Source organism: Furipterus horrens, unplaced genomic scaffold (genome assembly GCF_987537825.1).
Source record: "Furipterus horrens unplaced genomic scaffold, mFurHor1.1.pri manual_scaffold_4, whole genome shotgun sequence".
NCBI classification, from domain to species: domain Eukaryota; kingdom Metazoa; phylum Chordata; class Mammalia; order Chiroptera; family Furipteridae; genus Furipterus; species Furipterus horrens.
In genome coordinates, this window is record NW_028327174.1 from 169990961 (window position 1) to 170015793 (window position 24833).

The 24833-nt window shown below is 36.3% G+C and overlaps 1 protein-coding gene across 4 annotated transcripts in view; it reads left to right on the top strand.

Annotated features, from left to right (window-relative positions):
• NAA35 (N-alpha-acetyltransferase 35, NatC auxiliary subunit) overlaps window positions 1-24833 on the top strand; it is a 55166-nt gene that overhangs the window by 13941 nt on the left and 16392 nt on the right. For all 4 annotated transcript variants that reach the window (XM_090274241.1, XM_090274239.1, XM_090274240.1 and 1 more), the window contains 8 exons: window positions 5672-5738; window positions 5816-5859; window positions 7049-7099; window positions 7731-7814; window positions 8625-8739; window positions 17037-17215; window positions 19660-19719; window positions 21605-21711. In XM_090274241.1, coding sequence (XP_090130367.1) covers window positions 5672-5738; window positions 5816-5859; window positions 7049-7099; window positions 7731-7814; window positions 8625-8739; window positions 17037-17215; window positions 19660-19719; window positions 21605-21711 — 707 coding nt within the window. The remainder of the gene's footprint in view (window positions 1-5671; window positions 5739-5815; window positions 5860-7048; window positions 7100-7730; window positions 7815-8624; window positions 8740-17036; window positions 17216-19659; window positions 19720-21604; window positions 21712-24833) is intronic.

The following is a 24833-nucleotide window of genomic DNA, read 5'->3' on the forward strand; positions in this document are numbered from 1 at the left end:
GATGTTTCATTCTTAATATCTTGCTCACACATACAAAATGGAAACTATAATTTCACCCCTTAAACCGTTTTTCCTCTTGCATTCTGTATCTTGGAAAATGGTATCTAGAATGTTATCTTTGATTATTTTTTTTTTTTAACCTTCTACATCAAGGTTCTTTTGTTTTTCCTTGCAAATATCTTGAATCTGGGCACTTTTTGCTTCTCTCTCATTGTTCCTGTTTTAGTTCATTTCTTTGTTAGCTATAAGTTTAGGCAGACCTCTTCTTTCTGGCCCAGTCTTTCCCTCTAGTTCATTCTCCACTTGTCCCTCTCAACAATAGGTAATCTGGTCATGTTCAGTTTTGCTATTTAAAAGTTTTTCCTGGGGTATATGTTTTAATGAAAGTGATAATACTTGTACATAGTCAAATAGCCCACAAATTATTTGTGATTGTATGCTTTTTATTTCCATTCTTTATTAAAATTTGATTCTTTTAACTTTTTTTTAAGTTGTACATATTTAATATATAAGACTTGATGAGTTTGGAGACAAATACACACCATGAAACTATCACCACAATACCATTAACATATCCATCACTTCCAAGTGTCCTTTCACCCTCTGTTTGTTTATTTTTGTGTTATAAGATCACTTAACATAAAGTCACTGGATACATACGCAGTTTGAACATAATGGTGATACTAAAAAAAAAATTTTTTTTAATTTATTTATTTATTTTTCACTGTGTGGTTGCCTCTCACTTGCGCCCCCAACTGGGGACCTGACGTGCAACCTAGTAATGTGCCCTGGCTGGGAATCGAACCAGCGACACTTGGCTCGCAGGCCAATGCTCAATCCACTGAGCCACAGTATATTTTTGTTTTTAAGATTTTTATTTGTTTTTGAGAGGTGGGAAGGAAAGTAGAGAGGGAAAGAAACATCAATGTGTCAGAGATACATTGATCTGTTGCCTCTCGCACAGCCCCAGCTGAGGACCTGGCCTGCAATCTGGACATGTGCCCTGACTGAGAATCAAACTGGTGACCTTTTGGTTCACAGGCCAGCGGTCAGTCCACGGAGCCACACCAGCCAGGGCCTCTTTTGTTTTTTTTTCTTTTTCTGCACTTTATTCTTTGACATTATTACCATAATCTTACAGCTTTTTCTTGCTTCTTATTTCCATATTTCTGGATAATAGTTTTATATTCTAATTTCTGGATTTAAGAGTTTAACAGTATTTAGCTATGGTGTATCAGTACATCTTTAGCAAGTATTTAGCATTCATACATTACTCCCTCTCCTACCCCAAATAGTCATTCAGTTTTTGGTTGTCATTATTCGTTTCTGACATTGTGATTACGTAAATATTAATGACAGATGAGCCAGAGTAGTGTATGGCTACATTGTCTTTCTCATACAAATTTTTGTTTTTCACCCCCTGGCATATTGTTCAGATGTTCTCAGTATATTATTCTTGTTCATTATTTCATGCTAGTGCACAGGATTTCTTCCTGCTCTTGAGCCTTTTCTTCCCCCCCCCCCACCCCCCAGGTTTTAAAACATTTATTTGCACATTAAAAATTGTGCTCTCCAATAATTAAAATCCTTTTAACAAAAATGACACACTGATTTAACTGCATTTTACAGCCTGCAGGACACCTTGGACCAGCTTGGTTTTTACTCTAGATTTCACTGTCAACCCACCCAGCTTCTTCCTTGACCAACATGCAAGTTCTTTTCCTTCGCTGCCAGATGGAGAGGCAGATGGGAGAGGCAGGTGTGGTCTTCACTGTCAGTTCTCTGCTATGAAAAGGAGCTGCACAGTCATTTAGATTGATCCAACCTCTTTGCATCTTACAAAGTTCAACAGCTAAAAAAAGTAAATTGTGGAACATACATTGCATATTGGCGGTGTGCTCCCTCATTACATTTTGCCTGCTTCTGCTCAGTCTTTTGTTTAGAAGGCAGTGTTTTTTTCTCTTGCATTTATGTCTTCAATTTTGACTTACTGAATTTCTCAATCTCAGCCATATCAGGTTTGTCAGACATTGTTGCAGAGGAAGCGTTTTGGAGGTCAGAAGTACCACACAGGTCTCACAGGGCCCAAATCAAGGTACCTGAGGGCCATGCTCCTTTGCAGAAGCTCTAGGGAAAGGTCTGCTTTCTCGCCTTTTGCAGCTTCTAGAAGCCTCCTGTGTTCCTCGGCTTGTGACTCCATCATTAAAGCCAGCAATACCGCATAACTTTGATCTTTCCCTGTAGTTAATTTTCCTCTGGTTCTCCTTATGCCTATTCTCTTTTACTTGCCTTTTAGGGAAAAGTCCTCCTTATCTTTAAACTTGTATCCCACTCTCCTGACTTGCCCAGATAGACTTCAGTTTTCTCCTCTGCCCTTTCTTAGCACATTCTTTTGCAATATCTGGCATCTTTCCATACTGGTTTGCACAAAACAGTTCTAATTGACACCTTTTATCCTGGTGTGATTATTAATAGCATCCTCTTCTACTCTCAAGAATATACCAGTTTGACTAACAGTGGTGTGGTACACCCCTAAGAATCTGCTCACCTCCAAAATCTTGATTCAAGCATACTGCCTGTAATTGCTGCCTCTTTCTTATTTACTCTGATTTTTCTACTCTCACTATCCTTCACTTCTATAGAGACCTTCAATTTATGGGCGCTCTTTATTTCTCTCTGTTAATCACCTCATGTCCTCATTTCCCTGATCCTGTGCTGAAATCAATCAACTCCCTTGCCCCTTCCATTTCATCATGTGTCACTTACCTGGCAAAACCCCAACCATCTGCCTGCTCACTGCTTGTACCCAAACAGTAGAAGGCTGCTAGAGAAAACCCTTATCTGTGTGTCTGTTCTCACTTTAATTTTAGGACTGCAAATCTCAGACGGGCACTCAACGCTAGCGACAGTCCTATCCTATAACTTGCTGTAGTGAGCTTGCTTTTCCAGTCTCTAAGGTGACTTTTCCACATCTTTTCTTCTCAAACCTCTAGTGCCAACCCTTCTATCAGCTTGCTTTGTACCTTAATGAAATATTAGATGAAATCATACCTAATTAGAAGTACACCATCTTCTATCACAAGTGCTAACCTGTGTTAATACCCATATACTGTGCCTTCTATCTTGTGAAAATTTAAAGTATCCCTATGACATTCTAAGCTCAGTCCCTCTACTTGTGTTCTAGATTCTGTTCCCTTCTCTAATGCAGTTATTAACCCTTTCTTTGTTTTGCATTACTGGTGTTTTCTTCACTTCTAGATTATTCTTTTTGGCATATAAATGTACTTTAATATTACTCTATTTAGAGCAAAACACCAGTTCCCTTGATCCCATGGTTCCTTATGGTTATCTTCTCATTTCTCTGCTACCCTACACAAAAACTCTTTGAATGAGCTGTTAACCCTTACTTATTTTACTCTCTCTAAGTCTTTTCTCACAGACATTCTTCAACAGGACATTCTTTTCTACCACTACATAGAAACTGGTGTTAACAAGGTTCTTAATGATATCTACCTTGCTAAATCCGTTGTTCTCACCCCAGTCTTTTCAGCCTGTCAGCATCATTTGACCCAGTTGACCGCTCTGAAATACTGTTTTCTCATTAAGCCCTATCTTAGATTTCCTTCCTCACTGGTTATTCCATTTAAAAATTGGAAGATTTTACATTAAATTAGGTTTTTGTTCTGAAAAATTAGGAGACCTTACCACACTAACCTTGCATTAATTAATGGTCACAATAGGGTAACTAGTGACCAACTTCCTTTAGATGAAGGATATGTTCTCTGGTTTGCTATAGTCTCCACCATTCCCCGAGGTGTCTTGTAACCAGCCTGATGTGCTCAGGAAGATTACCAGCTGTTTACATTTGTGGCCCTAGCCCTACAGTACATTCACCGAATGTATTTTGAACAGTATTCTGTGCGAAGCACTATTCTTAAATCTTGGAATAAAGTAGTGAATAAAGCAAAGCCCTGATCTCATGGATTTTGCATTCTTTTGGATAGTGTGCAAGTAAACAAATACATATATAATGTCAGGTGGTGATTAGTTTTATGAAAAAGAAAGTATGGGAAAGGGATAGAAAGAAGGGGAGGGTGCTGTTTTAGAGAGAATGCACAGGGGAAACATCTGTATGAGGAATTGACATTAGAACAGAGGCTGGAATATAGTGAGGATGGGGCTTTGTAAATATTTTGAAGAAAATAATTTTGAGGAGGGAGCCAGTAAGTATAAAGGTCTTGAGAAGAGATGTGTTTGATGGGTCTCAAGGACACAAGAAGGCCAGTGTGACTGCAGTACAGTGAACATGGAGAAGAGTGCTAGGGAGGAAATGAGATTGGAGAGGGAAACCAGAGCCCCATGTTGGGAGGGCTTTAGAGGCCATGGTGGGCTTTTGGATTTTCCTGTGAGGAAGGAAGCTAGATTTTGAGTAGAAAGTGCTGTGAAATGACTTATTTTAAAACAATGCCTTTGACTTCTTGTGGCAGATAAATTATAGCAGGGACAAGTGTGGGAACATGGGGACCTGTCTGGAGACAGTACAGAAGTCAAGGATGGCAGTGACTTGAACTAGAGACAGCTGTGAAAGGAATGAGATGGTTAGATTAGAGATTGAAAATAGAACCTACAGGGTTTTCTGATGGATCTGATATGGACTGTGGGAAAATTCGAGAACTTGAAGTGCAGGTTTTTTAGCCTGAGTAACGGTGGATAGATAGAGGTGCCATAGCAATGTGGTAAATACTAGGAGAATTCGTTTTTTTAGACACATAAAATCTGAGAATCCTATTCGATGTTCAAGTTGAGATAGAGTATAAACTTCACCTAAAGGATAACCTTACAGCTCGTAACATACCAAGTTCTTTGAGACCAGGGGCATAATCTGTTTCCTTTCTGTTTGTAAGATTGTAGTACCTGATGTGAATTGCATGGTCACTGATGTTTTTGTCAAGACTTCAGAAATTTTGCTATAATCCTGGCCACTGCTATAAATACGTATTAGTCCATTATGTTAGGCTTATATATAAATATTTATAAGAATTGTAATATGACAGAAACACTTCTTAAATAGAGCTTCTGACTTAACCAAATCATCCAAATGTTATTAAATTTATAGTCTTCAATGTAAGTCAGCAAGCCACTTAATTTGTTAATATCTCAGTAGTGTTTTAAATGATTTTAGGGGTGGGAATCCATGTGTGAATAATTTTTCTTTAGAATGGGGCTGAAGTAGGAATGTGGTTTTGCTCTCACTTTGAATAATTCTATTTGAGAAGGCTTAACCTTTGTATCCTAACAGTGAAATAGGCATTTAATAATTTTTGAAGTAAGAGTCTTATTTAAATCTTGCAATCTTATAATCAAACAGTAATTACTATATGATACTGTTCACCTGTGAATGTGAGAATACTTTGTAAGTGGGAATTCCCTTGTGATATTATCATAAGCGTTGCCTAAGGAAAAGCAATTGAAATTAAGGACATAAGAATATTAGAATATTGTGTTTACAGATACAGTGATAAGGAAAGCTTGGCTGTTTGACAGCAATATTTAGACAAGCAGGCTAACATTCCATTACTGTTTTCTTATTAGCAAATAGTGATTTTATAAGAGAAACATAAGCAAAGGTTTTGCTACTACTCAAGGACTGAATTACTTCTTTTCTCTTTAGGAAGATTTTCAGTCAATGACTTATGGATTTAAAATGGCTAACAGTGTGACAGATCTTCGAGTTACAGGTAATACCATTTATAAAGATTATTCACAAGTTTAACGTTTGGATTTGTTATCCTTTTAACCTCATGTCTCTCTTTAGGCATGCTAAAAGATGTGGAGGATGACATGCAAAGAAGAGTAAAGGTATATATATATTTTCTCTTTTCTTTGGTATAGGATTTTTGTTCTCTTCTAAATGGCAGGTTAACTTACCTTAAGTACAAATAGCTAATGTAGGTAGGACCATCAGCTTCCTTTGTGCTGTGTCTTTTTGGTAATGACTTTGAGGCTGTTATATGAGCTAATAAGTTACTGTCGCTTTCAAGTATTGAAAACTTAACCCTCAGTTTTTCAATTTTGGGCCAATGTTTTAGAATTTTTATATGCTATTTTAAGAGTAGCATAATACTGTAGAGTTTTAAGTTACTCTAACCTGAGGACTGTCTTCATCTTCGTATCTTTAATAGCTAGGAGAGTGTCTACAACACAGTGGAAAAGCTCAGTAAATGATGGTATCCCAAGTCTGGTAAAAACCTTCTATGAATGACATCTTTGAGCCAAATGATCCTGATGATTTGGTTCCCACAGAGATTAAAAAAGGAAAAAAGTTAATGTATCTACTGTTTTTTTTATAGTTGTATAACACAGCATGGTTGTCAAAGCAATTTTACATTGCTATCTTACTTGATATTTGTAATTAATTACTCATTGACATAGACAATAAAATGCACACAATGCCCCATGTTTAGATGAGGAAAATACAGCTCAAAGAAGTTTAGTAACGTTCTAAATCTTACTTAAGGACATGCCACTAGTCAGTGGCAGCTCCAGTGCTAGAAACCAGCTCTTCTCCCAGATCTTCCTAGGATTTTGTCAAAATAGTCAACCATGTATTTCTAGTGTATAAACAAGACGTTTTGGATTTTAGTGCAGAAGAGATCAGTATTTACTGTGTGACTTAATTTTTATCACGTGATTTTGTAAAGGTTACTTTTGTTTCCTGGCAAGGTTAGTTTTAAAAACAGCAGGAATTTCAATGAGTAGATCTTTTTAAAAGAAAGAAGTACCGTGTGCCATGTGCTTTGACTTATTTTACTGTTTGCTTTTGCTGTTTTTAATACCATTTTTGTGTGATCTTTGCAATTTATATCAAAATTAACTTTATGTGCATAGTATTAATAGGAGAAAAATAAATACTAAATACACCTTTTTCCTAAGACATTTTTCTTAAAAATAGATTCTTACAATAAATTAATTTAGTGTTTTACCTTATATATTTATAATTTACCACTTCTAAAGTTTTGTGTTTAATTCACCTTTTTTAAAATTTTAGAGTACTCGAAGTCGACAAGGAGAAGAAAGAGATCCAGAAGTTGAACTAGAAGTAATTGAACTTATTTTCTGGTAGATAATATCAGAGAAGTCTACCTCTTAATGTTGTAGTTTTATGAACTGCGTTATAATTTATGGAAGCCCTTTTTAAGGTATTTCTTTAAAAATTGGACTTTGCAAGGGATTTTATTTCCCTTGTATTTATTTTGATAGAATGATAATACAGCTCTTTCAAATACATGGTTTCATTGCTGAATCTTCAGTATTCCTATGGAGGTAGGAAGAAAAAGTGACTTTTTACAGATGGTACCTCAATTCTTGGCAAAACTCAAGAACTTGCATAGTATCAAAAGTTGACAAACCTTTGTTGAGATCCTAAGTTTTCTAGCTCTGCTTAAAGTACTTTTTTAACCATCCTTTTTAAAATGCTGATTGGATCCTTTTTAGAGATGATAGTGTAACTTTCTTTTGATTCAGAAGCCTTATGTTTCTATTTCAATAAGAGTTGGCTTTGTTATGTTTCCTGAAGCTCTGGTTTTCAGGTATATAAAGACTGAGTGAAGGTGTTGTTATGTAGTAACTTGTATACTGAGATTTAGGACTTAAAATATTGTATTTTAAAAAGAAATTGTTTTTGACATACTTTACATCTTTTAACTTCCAGTTCTTCCTTTATTTTTTAGCACCAACAGTGTTTAGCGGTATTCAGCAGAGTGAAATTTACTCGAGTGTTACTGACAGTGCTTATAGCCTTTACTAAGAAAGAGGTAAGGGCATTTACTGTAATCTATTTCAGTGGTTTTTTTTGTTCGTTTTCTTTTGGATGGAGTCCTATATTGAAGTAGTTCTCAGACTTTTCCATTGAAATGCCCCTGGTTGTATATATACAGCACCAACATTTGGTGCATTTCCATCAGAGCAGCCCTGATGATTTTCTCAAAAAGTCACATGAAGTTTACATTCTGCTCCATAACATATGCATGTATGTTGTTTTAAAAATAGGGTAGTCATATTTTGTGAATTGAAAGGGGAAAGTAAAAATGAGAATTTTAGGGTGTCTTCTTTCAGGAAATAATTAACGTTAGATTTGCGAAGACCCCGGAGTAAGCCCTAGAGGGTGGATATTTTCTTTGTATGTGTGTGTCTCAGTTACAGACCAAGTATTGCATAGTTAATAGGTAGTGAGTAAAGAGCCAACCTTTACCATTGTTCTAACTCCTATACTTTTTTTTTCTGCCCTTTTTTTTTTTAAATTTCTTGTTGATGAATGACAAAGTAGAAATGTTGATATTTTCCAGTTGGCTGCATCTCACTTTTTTAAACAAAAGATAAATGGCATAAAGCAGAAATGCCTTTTTTAAAATTTTTTAAAATGGTTTCTACAAAACATAGATACAGGTAAAAAAGAATTCTATCCTAACAGGATATGGACATCCTGTATTAAGTGAATAGTTTGTGAAAACCAGTGTCATTACAACAAGCATTGAATTTCATTATCGTTTATAGGATTTTCCTATTTAATGTATATCTTTCAGTGAAAGAATATGTAAGAATGTTTTTGGTGATTTATTTGCTAGACCAGTGCTGTAGCAGAAGCTCAAAAATTGATGGTGCAAGCAGCAGATCTTCTTTCTGCCATTCATAACTCATTGCATCATGGCATCCAGGCCCAGAATGATACTACAAAAGGAGGTAAGTATCTGTTTTGCTCCTACTCTCTTCTTCATTCTTTTCTATCCAGAGTGTATATATAGTGTTGGTTTGTTCTAAAATCTGGACCTTGGAATGTTTTTATCCATAGACTTATAAAGTGTGTATACCCCCTCCTTTTAAAATTTTTTCTAGAATAAACAATAGTGTATCTCACTCTCTGTGCTCTGAGTACATACCCTGTCTGGTGACATGTTGTGATGTCAGTGGTACCTTCTTTTTTAGTCACCTCTCCCCTTTGCTTCTCTGAGAGATCATCACCTCCATTATAAAGTCTTCCCTGACTGCGCCAGGCAGCCTCAGTATTCCCTCATTGCACTGATACACGCCTGTGTTACAGCATTTTTTAGTGTATCATATTGTGGTTGTTTACCTATTTGTCTTTCCATGACTTTTTGGTACTTTAGGCCATGGACCATCTCATTTGTATATACCTATAGTGCTTGGCACATTGTTGATAGAATTCATTTATGAAATAAGCCTTAAAGTGAAAGGAATAGTGTACTTTTAAAAAAAAAATTATTTATTTTATTTTTAGAGGAAGGGGAAAGGAGAAAGAGAGGGAGAGAAACATCCCTGTGTGGTTGCCTCTCACTCATGCCCCCGACTAGGGACCTAACGTGCAACCTAGTCATGTGCCCTGACTGGGAATCGAACCAGCGACACTTGGCTCACAGGCCGATGCTCAATCCACTGAGCCACAGCAGCCAGGGCTAGGAATAGTGTACTTTTGTTGTAGACATTGCAACTGAATTAACATTTTAGATAATTGTGGCAATTTTGATTACCCTTAAAACTTATTAAAAATGAACCCTGGCTGATGTGGCTCAGTTGGTTGGGTATTGTCCTACAAACCAAAGGTCGCTGGTTCAATTCCCTGGCAGGGCACGTACCTGGGTTGCGGGTTCATTCATTGCATGCAAGAGGCAACCAATCAGTGTTTCTTTCTCACATTGATACTTCTCTCCCTCCTTTACCCTCTCTAGAATCAATAACAAAAATATATATAAACTTATTAAAATGAGATGAAATTTATATTCTTTTAATTTTTTTTCCCAGTTGTTGGTATTGTAACCAGAAAGGCCAGTTATTACTAATTTAAACTGCTTTCATTTTGCACCCCTCACATTTTAAGGACAGCAGTTGGGTATTCCCCTTCCACAAATTTTTTTCTTACTCCAGCATTAGGTAGTGTGTCAATGCAAAGGTAATTTGGTTTAGGAAACCAGTTTTATCATAATTTTATTTATCTAATAATTATAATGAGTATATTAATTCATTAACATTTTTTCATTTTATCCAGGAGGGCAATACATATATAAGGTGCCTATCTAGGTGGCATTCTGTAACCGTGGTACATTAAAAAAGGTTGTTATGCATAGCAAGTGATCTAGTACCTATTTACAGAGAAGTATAACACATCTACAACTCTTCAATACTTGAATTCTAGTGCAAGAATAGTTTTGTGAAAACTACTGGATAATACATTACTTCAAAGTAATTTGTTGAATTATGAATCAAGAAGTATTAATAATGAAAAATGAAAGTCTTCCAGATGATATTCCTTTTGCCATATCCTGACTACCATGGGCTGTTCTGGTCCATAACTGTGAGGATAATAATCACCACAGGATCATTAACTGTCTGTGTGGTTTGTGGCTTCTCTGTATTGCAGACTAGTCAGGGCTTAAAACGTATCTATATCACCGGTGTGTATATCCTCCACTGTTTGGTTTTATAGTCTGCCCAAAGTAAGCTTCAGGAAGATGTTTTGCTTAAAGTTGCCTTGATGACTAAGAAGTGAAGTTTTCAGTTTAGGGAGTACTCACTCTGCTTAGTTTTCTGTCTAAAACCTTTAGCTCTTAATTTAACGTTGTAATTATCCCTTAAATGTAAAGCTAAACAGTTCTGTAATAAAAAAACTCTTTGCCTTCCCAATAATGTCTTTTAAGAAGAATGATGATAAAATAATAATGTAGATTAGTTTTCATCTCAGATTACTCATTTGCTTTCTTAATATTATTATGACTCCAACTGGTAAGAAAATGGCTATGTAAAGCTTGAAATCACTGAGCATTCATTTTAATTTCTCAGTGAAATATATAACCAGTAGAACTCGGAAACAGTGGTGTGAAGGGAAAAGTAGGAAGAATCAAAGTTGATCCAAGGATTACTTTAGTAGTGGGTTTACTCATGGATATGATGTCTTAAAAATGCAGAAAGCAGAAGTGGTTTGGGACAGGTGTTAAGGGGGGCAGCTCAGATACAAGGAATGGGATTTTTTGATGTGACATGGAGCATTCCACTAGTACAGTAAATATTTGGCTGTAGAAAATGGATGAAAAGGCAAGTTTTGGGAGTCCAGACCTCGCCTTTTCATCCATTTTCATATTAATTGCTAACTGAAGCAAATGTTGCTCTTTTCCTTTGCTTATACTGTCCTGCTATTCTTGAATTCTATATTTATTTTTATATGTTTTTGGAATTCTAACCCATCTTTCAAAATGGTATTCAGATAATTTCTAATGAGACTTTCTTGATTCCACTTGTCAAAATTTATTTCACTCTTCCATGTTCTTTCATAGTTATCTGGATTAAGTTTGGTTTTACTCTTTAGAATGCAAGCATCTTTAACAGTTGCTAATAAATGAAAAATTTACTTAAACTTAGGTTGCATGAAATTGATAGGTACTTTTGAAGTGTATTTTCAAATCTGGCACTCAGTTTCACGGGGACTTGTCATCCTTTTAAAATAAATTTTAAAATGATTGAAATTGATAGAACACATGCATTTACCTTGTGAAATCCCGATGAAACAATGAAGTATTGTTTTTGTGTTTTTTTATAAGTAGGCATAATCGATAAAGAGGAACAGACAGGGAAAGGAGACAATGGCAGCAAAATTTTAGAACCTGTAAAACAGAAGGACATTGATCTAACTGTCCCTAAATAACTGAATTCTTAGCCAATGATAGGGAAAGTCAAGGGACAGCCCACTTTGTACTGCAGATTCGCTTAAGAGCCCCATTTTTATATAATAGGTACCTCAGAAAATGAGGTTGAGAATTATGCTAATGACATGAGAACTGGTTTAAAATCTGTTTAGAAGCAGAGGTTTCCTCCCTATTTCTCCTGGATGACATTCCTGAGCTTCAGTAGGAGAACAGAGAGAGTTTGGACTGAGGATACCAGGCACAGTGGAATGGTACACATTATGGGAGAGTTAGGTAAAAATTTAAATATTTACTATTGTGACCAACCAACTTCTCTTTTCTCCCAAAGGCTAGCCTTATTTTCTTCCATTCTTAGCTTCCAAAACAGTACAGCCTAGCTCTTAAGAGTTTGGAAGATTCTTTTTAGAAAAATCTGTCACCCAGAGGTGGGAGAAAACAGCAAAATTTAAATGTACTATCATGATAGAATGGCTTGGTGGAAAAGCCTAAGTTGTACTTACAGAGCTCTTAATGGGTTTTATTTTATCCTTCAGCATCAAATCTAGTCAAAGGTGGAAATCTCTAGCCTGAAAGTAGGAACAAAACAGAGAAACAGACCACAAACTTTTAAAAAACAAGAAAAAAGAAGTGCACATTAAAGTAAATATAGGAATTTTTTTTTTTTTTTTTTTTTTTTTTAAGGATAAAAAGCCCTGTGCAAATGACTCGGTTGGAGTGCCATCCTGTATACCAAAAGGTGTGCAGGTTCAGTCCCCAGTTGGGGTGTGTACAGGAGGCAGCCAATTGATATTTCTCTCATTCATGTATCTCCCTTCCTCCATCCCTCCCTCCTGCCCTTTCTCCCTTCCTCTCTCTAAAATTAGTGAACATATCCTTGGGTGAGGATTAAAAAGGAAAAAAAAGAACACTGAGATGCAAATGTAAGCAGAAATGATAAAAATGAATAGAAAACAACACAAAGTTGAGGAAAACTTACAGAAAGTAGAGTAAAAAATGTGAAGATGGAAAATAAGGAGAATGAAGAATATTATAGGATCAGTCCAGAAGGTCTAATATCTAATAAGGATAATAAGTAAATAAGATAAATGAAGGGTTAACTAATAAAAGTTGTTCCAGAAATAGAGGTCAGAAAGTAGAAACAAACAAAAAACACACAAAAATTATTTAAGAAAATACCCTGGGATTTAATGATACAAATACTTAGATTGAAAGGGCCAATAAAGAACTACCTGGCACAACCAGGATGAACATAGACCTCTTTTAAAGCATATCATCATGAAACTTCTGATTGGTGGGTTAAAACTCGGGGCCCTAAGAAATTTGAAAGAGACAAAAATAAGTTACGAATACAGAATCAAGACAGAATGTCATTAGATTTCTCAGGAACAATAATGGAAACTATAAATCAGTGGAGCAAAGAACAAGATGAAGGAGTCATACTTCCTGGTTTCAAAACTTACTACAAAGCTATGGTAATTAAGACAGTGTGGGACTTGTATAAAGATAGGCATAGATCTGTGGAATAGAGTTAAGAATCCAAAAATTAACCCTCACACTTATGATCATCTTGAAACCTGTATTACTTTATTTGAAAAAAAAAGGTCCTTGCAGATGCAATTAAGTGAGGATCTTTCAATGAGATGGATAATCTTTGATTATCTAGTTGGGCCCTAAATACCATCCTAAGTGTCTTTCTTAAAAGAGAGGCAGAGGGAGATGAGACACTCAGAAGAGAAGATGATGTGAAGACAGGTATAGATTAGTATGAGGCAGCTAGAGGCCAGAGGATTCCAGCAGCCACAAAAAGCTGGAAGAGACAAGGAATAAGTTTTCCCTTTAGAGTCTTCAGACAGGGTGCTGCCCTGTCAATGTCTTGATTTCAGTCCAGTGAAACTGATCTTACACTTCTGGCCTTTAGAACTGGGAGGGGGTAAGTGTCTGTTGTTTTAAAGCACCCAATTTGTATGTCCCTATACATATGTATATTTTCTAGCTCTATCATCTAAAGGACCTGGGAGACCTATCATCCAGATCTTGCTTCCTAAGGACTATTGTCCACTAAAAGTATCTGAGGGTGGGACTTGATCAAGATGCTGACATAGGAGGCTCCTGAGCTCCCTTTCTCCCATGGACACAGTGAATGTACAGCTACGTACAAAGCAATTCCTATGAAAGAGATCCAGAAACTAGCTGATAAGCTCCTACACATTAGATGAATGAGAAAATACCCACATCAAAATGGGTAGTATAAACTGAGACATCCTCTTGCCATAAACCCCCTACATAGTGCCATACAGTCAGAAGAGTACCCCCAACTTCCAGCTTCTACCTGAGGAGTGGATGGTTTGGACCCCCATCTAGCATCCCAACTTTTAAGACTCCTTCTGGAGAGACAGGCTCTCAGAACACCTAACTCTGAAAGTCAGCAGGGCTTGTGTCCATGAGACCCACCAGACAGTGGCAAAGAAGCAAGCAGTTCTTAACAGGTTCATGAGCACTTGCCATGGCTGTCCCTACAGGGCTTTAGTATAGAGGGAGCAGGCAAAATTACCCTTCTCTCAGGCTATCTGAAATAGGTTTATCTGTATACTTCAAAAGCTGCTGCCTAAGGGGGCCAAGTGTCTAACTTAGCAGGCACTAGTGGCTGGTTGTGATCCTTCCCAGAGACCAGGGAAGCCCAAAGATACCTTGCTTGCCTTCTCCCTCCAGCCCACTCCAAGTCGCCAGTATCTCCCTGGAAGGACCTTGTTTATACAACTGCACCCCAACTTTAACTGCTACTGGCTGAGGGATGGAAGCTGGATCACCTAGCTCTGGTAGCCAGGGGGGGCTTCTATCCAAGAGTCCCAGAAGACTATAGCAAATGAAGAAGCAATTCATTTAAAAAATATATTTTATTGTTATTCTATTACAGCTGTCCCCATTATTACCCCTTTGCCCTCTTCCACCCAGCCCACCCTCGACTCCTACAGTCAATCCCCACCCTATTGTCCATGTCCATAGGTCATTCATACATGTTATTTGACTATTCGCTTCCCTTTCTTTCCAACCATATCCCCTTCTGGTCGCTGTCAGTCTGTTCCTTATCTCCATGCCTCTGGTTCCATTTTGCTCATTCATTGTTTGGTTCATTAGGTTCCTCTTATAGATGAGATTGTATGATATTTGTCTTTGACCTCCAGGCTTATTTCATTTTTTTACGGGCACTTGCTGTGGCTGTCCCTGCAGAGATCAGTGCAGAGGGAGCAGTCAAAATTACTCCTTTCCCAATCTTTCTGTGAAATAGATTTGTCTGCATACTGTAAAAGCTGGTGCCTGAGTGTTGGGCTTCTAATTTAGCAGGTATCTAAGGGCTGGATGAGATCTTCTTGAGACTGGGAAAATCAGCAGGCACCTTTCCCGCCTTCTCTCCAACTTGTCGCAATAATAAAACCCAGTTACTGGTTTCTCCCAGGAAGGAGCTTGTACACACACGGCAGGTGCTCAAGCTTTTGCAGCTGTCCAAGGGCTGAGCCCCCCGATCACCTGGCTCTGCTAACCCCCAGGGCTTGTGTTCAGGAGTGCCACGGGGCTATAAAACAAAGAAACAGTTATCAGGTGTGGGAACACCCTTCTCCCATGGGTATACACCCAGACCCAACACAGAGGGATTAGACAAAAATGCCCATCCCCCAGTTTCTGCCTGGAAGGGGCTTAACTTCGTACTTACCTAGCTGCTACATGAGGGTTTAGCTTCTAATTGGCCTGCATGTAGGTGCTGCTTTGGGACACTGGTGGGTCTTGGCACACCCTCAACTACTACTAAGAACTGAGGAGGAGGTGTGGACAGTCACAGAAGATCGAGGGGCAGCTAGCAGCCTGGGTGGGGCTGAGAATATAGGAAAGTATAAAACTGTTAAAGGTAAGTAAATACAGTCATCCTTTTGTATCAGCAGGGGATCGGTTCCAGGATCCTCCCTTGATGTGCAAGTCCCTGACAAGAAATAGCATAGAACAGTGCATACATGGGCCTTCTACATCCACAGATTTCCAGCTGTGGATTGATCTGTGGTTGGTTGAATCTATGGATGCAAAATCTGTGGCTACCAAGGGCCAACTAGTTTAATTCAGAATACTCTAGTATTATAATGGTAGTGTGCAGAGCACTTTAACAACTCTTATTTATATGAAGGTTAGAAAATAAAAGTATTTAAAATAACTATAACTGCAATAATTTATTAATGGATACACAATGTAATGAGATGCAAATTGAGACATCAAAAGCATAAAATATGACAGCTTTTAGGTGTGTTTGAAATTATTATCTGCTAAAAATAGACTTCCTGAATACAAATTATTTCATGCAAGCCTCATGGTAACCACAAAACAAAAGCCTATAGATATACAAAAAATATATATAAAGAGGAAGGAATCAAAGCATAGCACTACAGACAGAAAATTACCAAATAACAAAGGAAGAGAACAAGAGAAAAAAGAAGGGAACAAAGGAATTATAAAAATTCCAAAACAACCAGAAAACAGTCGACGAAATTAGAATGTCAGTTCCATATCTATCAATAATTAAATATAAACTCAATTCTCCCATCAGAAGACATATAGGAATAGCTAAAGGTTTGCCAATTTTGTTAATCTTTGGTAAACCAGCTATTTTGTTGATTGTTTCTGTTTTTCTGGTCTCTTACTTCATTTATTTTCACTCTGATCATTATTTCCTTCCTTCTGCTAACTTTGGGATTAATTTGTTTTCTAGTTCCTTGAGGTGTAAAATTAGGTTATTTGAAATCATTCTAATTTTTTTAATATGTGCATTTATTGCTGTGAACTTCCCTGTTAAAACTACTTTTGAAGCTCATAGGATTTGATATGTTTCCATTTTTATTTGGTTTGAGATACTTTTTATTTCCTTTTGATTTCTTCTTTGATCCATTGGTTGTTTAGAACTGTGTTGTTTATTTTTCACATATTTGTGGATTTTCCATTTGCCTCTTGGTGCTTCTTAATTTCATACCATTGTGGTCAGAAAAGAGAGTTGTTATGAGGGAATATATTAACCCTATTTTATCCCATTCTTGGCTTGGAGGTAGAAGCCCCTCTCTGTCACCACTACCACCACCATGACACAGGAAGTACAATTTTAAGTTATTAAATATACTTATCTACTATAAAATATTTGTGCATAGCTATATTAATTGTAAATTATAAAATCTAGAGAATATTATTAGAATTTGTTTGGAGATGCATTTGAAACCAGACTTTTTCACATGTAATAGTGTTTGAGGTTTAAAAGTTTGAGAAACATTGAAAATCTTATTTTTTTCTTTTTAGATCATCCAATTATGATGGGTTTTGAGCCCCTTGTTAACCAGAGGCTACTTCCACCCACTTTTCCTCGATACGCAAAGATAATTAAAAGAGAAGAAATGGTCAACTATTTTACAAGATTAATAGATAGAATAAAAACTGTCTGTGAAGTGGTAAATTTAACAAATTTACATTGTATCCTGGTAAGTACAAATCTCTATTCTCAATATAACTATTCATTTTAGAGATTAAGAAACTAAAGTTGAGTGGTTAGATAATTTATCCAAGTTATACAGATGGGAATTTGAACTCTGGATTCTGTCTTCAAAACCTTTTATATAAGTGCGTGTGAGTGTGTATACACTTAGTGCGTGTATATCAGTATTATTTCATACAAAAATTGGATCATGTTGTTTGGTAACCTTTTTCTTTAATTACTATTCTCTATATCATTAATATTTTTTCATGTCAACAAATACATATATTTCCATATTATTTTAATGGCTATGTAGGATTCCACTGTAAGCATATTTTCACTTTTTTTCAGTTCATTGAAATTGAATTGCATTTAATTCTCTTTCAGTGTTTTACTACTATAAACAATACTATGGCGAATATCTTTATAGATAAATCTTTATATCAGATTTTTTTTGTCTTCTTAAGATAAACTGCTAAACAGTGAGGTTGCTGGGTAAAAGAGTATGCTGGCATTTTTTGGATTACTCTTATGGATTTAAATATAGAAAAAATATAGTTTCGTTTTGGGAATATTAAAACATTCAGGGGCGGAGTTTTGTTAATTGGTAAGGTTATAGTGATATACATAAGGTTAGGAAGGTAGAAAATATGCAAAATAATACTGTTGGTATTTAGATAGAAGTACACTAATTTATTTTGCATTACTATATGTAGATATGCATTTGACTGTTGTTCCCTCTACATGCTGAAGTTCATAATTTCTAGCCCTATGTCATTTGCTCTGTGAAGTCTTCCTTGTTGGGTCTAGGTTTCTTCTGAACCCGTGTTGTTTGTGATGACAGATAAACCAGTTTATATTCCTAGAATTGAGCAGCTGCCTCCAGGATATAGCTGATGGTCAATAAAGAATTGCGCTTTTGTGCTTTTATTTATGCTCTGTCATATAACTTTATATTTTCTTGCACTAATTCTTTGTCATTAATGCCCAGCTTAAGTCCTCACTCCTTAGTGAAACTTTCACTGAGTATGCCTTTATTACTTCCCTTTGTATTTGCTTTCTTTTTAGTAGTCTGTCCTTAAGAATCAGAATATTAAAGGTAAAAATGTTCCCAGACGTAAGCCAATTCATTTTGCAATTCATTGTACAGCTAAACAAAGCTTTAGAGGGATTGTAAATAAATTAGATTGGTTAGTGACATATCTGGATAATAAATGGAGATTTTCTTACTCTTCTGCTGCATCTGCTTTTCTGTTCCTTAATTGTTACATGGATACCTATTTGTGTTCACCAGATTAATTATAGGGTTTTAGGAGAGGAGAGGTCAATGTGCATTGGAATAAGAAAGTATACTACAACAGTTGGAATTTGTATTCTGTCAGAAGATTATGGATTACTTTGTCAGAAGGATGAGTGCATAATGACACACCATAGAGTGTGGAGGGAGCCAGGCCTGAACTGCTGGTGCTGGACATGAAAAGAGCCTAGTAGGAGAAAAGACTCGATCCCTGGAAGACTTGGAACAGAGGAATGGGTAGTAGGGGTAGGGGACAGGGGTCCGGGGGTGGCAGAGGCCAAGAGTAGAGGAAAAGGGAAAAGTTAGGGAGGATAAGGGACCAAATGGTCTGGTGGATCCGCATAAGAAACTTGTTATTAGGATACAGTGCCAGATTATAAAGAATGTTGACACAGCAGTAAGATTTAATATTAAGCATCCACATGAAAAATTGGGAAAGGACATAGCATCCACTTTTAAAAAGAAGTAAACATTAAAGATGCTTAACCTGACTAGTAATTAAAGAAAATTAATTTATAACAACTAGGTTGAAAGTATAATAATTAATGTTGGTAAAAGGGAATAGTCATTCTCCTGTATTTCAGTGGCTCTTTCCAAAGTCTTAAAAATGCGTATACTTTGACCCAGCAGAATGCAGAAAAATATTAAGATGATAAATAACTATCCTACAACCTATAGATATTAACATTTCAGTGTGTTTTCTTATCTTTTTCTTCCATCTGTGTATAGACCCGTGTATAGCTTTGTAAGCATATCTTTTGATCTTACCCTAGAGTCAGAAACAGTCAGGCAGTAATATGAATCCAGGTGGCCTGGTTACTTGGTATTTATTTAGGTGAAATAGGAAGTAAACCTCTAGCATTCATTATTAAAATATTATTGACACTGTTATTTTCATGGTGTACAAATTTAGTATGAATGTCCACAAAACACTATTATTTGTCAGTTTGTTTAAAAAAAAGAAAATGAAGCTCTAAAATTATCCAAGGTCTCACTGATACAATTTAGATAATTCCTATAAAGATGATCTTTAGCTATTTGTCATATTCTAACTCTAGTAATATATTGTTTCCAATTAAATTTACACTCTGGAAATGTTTTCTACTTTTATTTAATCTATTATTGACATTACTTTTTCTCTGTTTATGTCGTAGGATTTTTTCTGTGAGTTTAGTGAACAATCACCTTGTGTTCTTTCAAGATCTCTATTACAGGTAAGTTCCACTTAGTATTGAAAATACTTTAAACATCAAATTATATGTCTGTTGACATTTTTTTATTGATTGATAGAAAAAAAGGCTGGTGCTTCTTTCTAAAGGCTGTTCCACAGTTAATATTACATTTTTAAATTAGAAGACTTGGATTGTTAGACATTCATTAAGGTCATAGCCTGGGCCATAAAATAAACCTTAATTTTAAAACAATTGAAATGATACAAAGTATGTGCTCTTAACTATTTTGGAATTTTCCATAACATAGCTGGAAAATTCTCCAAATATTTGGAAATTAATGTGTGTCTGAAGAACCTATGGACCAAAGAGGAAGCCTTAAAATAGAATGAAATGAAAATATAACAATTAACATGGTCAGTTTTTGACCAATCACAAAGGTAATTCAATAGAGAAATGGTAGTCTTCAATAGGTGGAGCAAGAACAAATGGATAAGCATATGGGGGGGGAAATTGACTCAGAATACATCATAAACCTAAATGTAAAATGTGAAACTAAACTTTTATAAGAAAGGATAGGAGAAAATCTTTGTGACTTTGGAGAAGGCACAGAGAATTCTCAGGGGTGGTGTCAAAGCACAATCTTTAAATTGATAAATGTAAAACTTTAATTCTGTGGAAGACATTTAAGAAAATGAAAAGACTGGAGTGGGAGAAAATATTTGCAAATCATGTCTTGACAAAGGATTTGAATCTAGAACATATACAGAACTCTACAAATATAATAATAATAAACAGAAAATCCAGTTTTTTAAATCAGCAAAAATTTGAACACTTTAATATGAAAAAATACTCGACATCATTAGTACTACTGAAGTGCAAAGTAACACCACAAAGAAATACCACTATCCACCTTTCAGAATATCTTTTTAAAAAAGAAAATAAAGTATCAAGTGCTTGTAAGGATGCAATACAGATGAGAATGTGAAGTGCTACACACATTTTTGGAAAACAATTTGGCAGATTCTTACAAAATGAAGTGTACAAATCTCACTTCTACTTGTTTATCCTAGAGAAGTGGAATCTGATGTTCTGGAAATCTGTATGCAGATATTTATTGCTGTTTGATTCATGATCACCAAAAACTGGAAACAACCCAAATGTGTTAGGAAATCAAATAATGTTTAATATAGCAAATATTAAAATGCACTGAGGTTAAGAGAAGAAATTAAATGCAAATTATTAAATAATATTTTAAATGTAATAATGTATTTTTTAATAATTATTGTTTTTTTTCCATTTTGGAAAGTATGTATGCGTTCCACAGTGTTTATTAGAGATAAAGGTTATTTGACTAGCTTAATATTTATAGCCATTTACTGTTTCGTAATTTCTGAAGCCTTTCTTACGTAATTAGCTCATTTGACGTATTTAGACTAGTCAGTTTATTTCTGACCAGTTCACAATTACTGCTCTTGACTTGGAAGATTTTTTTCTGCACTTTTTTAATTCTCCTGCATCAAACAACACCTTTAATAGGGATTAATAAGTAATATTTATTGTGGAGACAGTGAATTATAAAAATTTGCCACCAACTTTTTATATTTGAATCTCTTGTATTTTGTGGGTTTTTTTTTTTTTTTTATTAGAGTGGGAGGGAGGGAAATGTCAATGTGAGAGAAAAATGTTGATCAGTTGCCTCTCCTACGCTCCGCAATTGGGGACCAAACTTGCAATCCAGGCAAGTGCCCTGGTGGGGGAATCAAACCAGTAACATTTCACTTTGTGGGACAATACCCAACCAGCTGAGCCACACCAGTCAGGTCATCTGGTATTTTTAATAAGTATGTTCATGTCACAGTAATGGCCGCTATATGTGCAATATGTCAAGTTTGTGACAGCGTCACTAATATATAACATTTGTTTCAAGACCACTTTCCTGGTTGATAACAAAAAGGTCTTTGGAACTCATCTCATGCAAGACATGGTGAAAGATGCACTTCGGTCTTTTGTCAGTCCTCCAGTGCTTTCCCCAAAGTAAGTATCAGTAGATGTTTGATAACATGTCTCTTAAAAGCCCAAATTCTCTGTCCTTCTCCTTTTTTGCCAAGGCATAAAAAGTGTTGAAATCAAGTCTCTATATAAAAACAACAAATTTAATCATGTTAAAATTAATTGATTTATGCCACATATTGTTTAGATTTAAATTGGGGTTTTTGTGAAGTTGACATTATGAGGTCCAATATGAGTAGAAAAACTTCCAAGGAGTTATCAGAAATTCTGAAAATTGACTGTTACTATGTGCAAAGCACTGTGTTAGGTAGGCACTTTGGGAAATAATTACAAAAAACAAGGTAAGGTCTCTTCTCAATGAGCTGAGTCTAGATAGAAGTAGAAGATGAAGATGATTGATTCTTAAATTATGTTCTGATAGAATCACTTCCCCGAAAATGTGCTGCCATTAGAGGCTGGAAAGCATTTCAGGCAGAAAGAATCATCATTTGAGTTGGCATTTTGGAAAATAATAGAGCTTTCCATGGTGGAGGAAAGAATGGAGTCTTTTCTTCTAAACAGACCAACGTGTGTGAAGATGGGGTGTATGAGATTATGTATTATAAGAACAGTTAGTGGCTCAGCATTCAATTTGTTAAATGATTGATGCCACATCTCACATAGAACTCTTTGGTAGTGCACTTTCGTAGGTTGAGTCCCCTGGAAGCAGACCCTGTGACAAAGATTCATGTAAACGTAATTTTAAATTGTTCCCAGGTAAAAGCAGTCGAGTTGTGGGCAGGTGAGACATGACGAGGAAAAAAGCTGCCACACAAAGGTGTGCTCTATGGAAAGTAACTCCAGTTCAGTCCTGTTGGGGAGCCCTGGAGACAGTATGGGTGACACCTCAGAGCTGTTCTAGTCAGGGGCAAGGGAGCTTGAGCGTTTACCCAGGCACCTCTCAATTAACTACTGCCCCTTAGGGAGGAAGTAGATTCCCAAGCATCCTCAGTGTTGGTTAATATTCACTGTTTGAATCACAGTGAAAGCCAAAATCTTTATAACTGAGACCCCTCTCCTGATGCCTGTCTGACCCTCACCTCCTTTGGTTCAGCCACACTGACTTCCCTGCTGTTCCTGGAATGTACACGCTCTCTCTCATGGCCTTTACATAGCTTACATAGGAACAGGGGTGGAAGATGTTTTCCTCAAAAATTCCCAGGCTGGCTCCCTCACTACCCTCAAGTCCATTCACTGTCACCTCAGTGAGGGCTACCCTAATGGGTCTATTTAAAAAGTGTCGCCCTCCCCTCGCCCATCTCCCATGGCCCAGCACTCTATTTCTTTCTTCCATTATTTTATGGTCAGTCAGGAACTGCTTTGAGTTTTTAGAAAGGAATTGGCATGGTAGAGTAGGTATTTTTTTAATAGGAAGCAAACCAATAGTGATAATGGAGGCAAAGTGTTTAGCTAGGCTAATTTGGTAGTACAGGTAAGAGATGAGGAAGAATTAACCGGAGTACAAAGGAGAGGACAGATTTCAATAGTAAAATTAATAGGAATAATTTTTGTAGTAAACTTAGTAGAATGTGACAGCTTATTCAATCGGGGATGGACAGGGAAGAGAATGTAACTGTTGCTTTAAAATAAAAAAGTAAGCTGATTATAGTCGTCCCCCACTTATTCATGGGGGATACATTCCAGGACCCCCAGTGGTTGTCTGAAACCTCAGATAGTACCAAACCCTATATATACTGTTTTTTAAATATATATATATCTTTTCACATAAAGGAAACACTTTACAGCTTCTCTTAGGCATATCTGAATCTCCAGTATAGGGGAGGGGAAAATTTCACTTTTCCCTGTTTGGTTCGTCTTCCTGGTCAAATAATTAAAATGACATAAGACAGATTAACAGGAGAATATAACCAAATTTAATTACATATGTATGTACAAGGGTTCCATAAGAATATAGAGCTTTAGGAGAAATCAGGCAGTGGAGGCTGTGTGCCATCCTGAGCTAAGGAGAAAGGGAGGTAGTGGTTTGGGACTTCATAGGGGAGGAAGGATATTCACATGGAGATGGAAAAGCAAATGTTTGACTAATGTTTTCCTGGGCCACCTTTAAAAATGGAACACAAAGAGGACTTTGATCAAACAGCCCTTGCTAGGTTCCTCCCTGATTGCCACACCTCATTAATATTAAACTATAGTTATCTATGATGATAGCTCCTTTCCTGGAGCAGATCCTCTATCTAAATTCTTTTAACAGTTGGGGGAGAAGGGGATCAAAGGTTCATCCTGAGTCTTGTTTCTTAAAAATAACCAGCTTAAGGATACCATCTCAAAACGCTGCTTTTCTTCATCAGCATCACTACTCGTGCACTTTCAGGTCATTATAAAGTGAAATAAAGTAGTCCCTCCCCTTATCTGTGGCTTCACTTTTCGTGGTTTCAATTTCCAAGGTTACCTGCGGTCTGAAAATATTTTGAAAAATTCCAAGAATAAAATAATCCATAAATTTTAAATAGCTCACCACTGTAAGTAGCATGATGAAATCTTGAGCTGTTCTGCACTGTCCAGCCCAGGGTCTGAAGCATCCCTGTATCCGATGTGTGCACACTCTGTGCTGCCCTCCTGTTAGTCACTTAGTAGCCGTCTCACTTAGCAAAGAGGCTGCTGTGGTATCACAGTGTTTGTGTTCAGGTAACACAAAGTGAAAAGACGAGCACAGTACAATAAGATATTTTAAAAAGAGAGACCACATTCACATAAACTTACCAATTATTTATTTCTGTAATTTTTCATTAAATATTTCTGAACCACCGTTGACCATGGGTAACCAAAACCACAAGAAGAGAAACTGAATAAGGAGAGATGATTGTATATAAATAATGCATAGTTACACTTGAAGTTTTTTAAGATGCAGAAAAATATGTGAAAGAGAATAAAAATCACCTGAAATCTTAACTCTGTAATAACTGCATTTTGATGACCATCACTGCATATATCTTTGTGTATAAAGATACACATATATATGACTTTCTATGAATAGGATCACATTAACAGGCTATTTTTATGAACTATGGATTGCTTTTGAAGTTAAAAAAATTACTTTTATTTTAAATTGTTTACCTTTTTTCTGCTCATTGGAGTAGGGTCAGGAA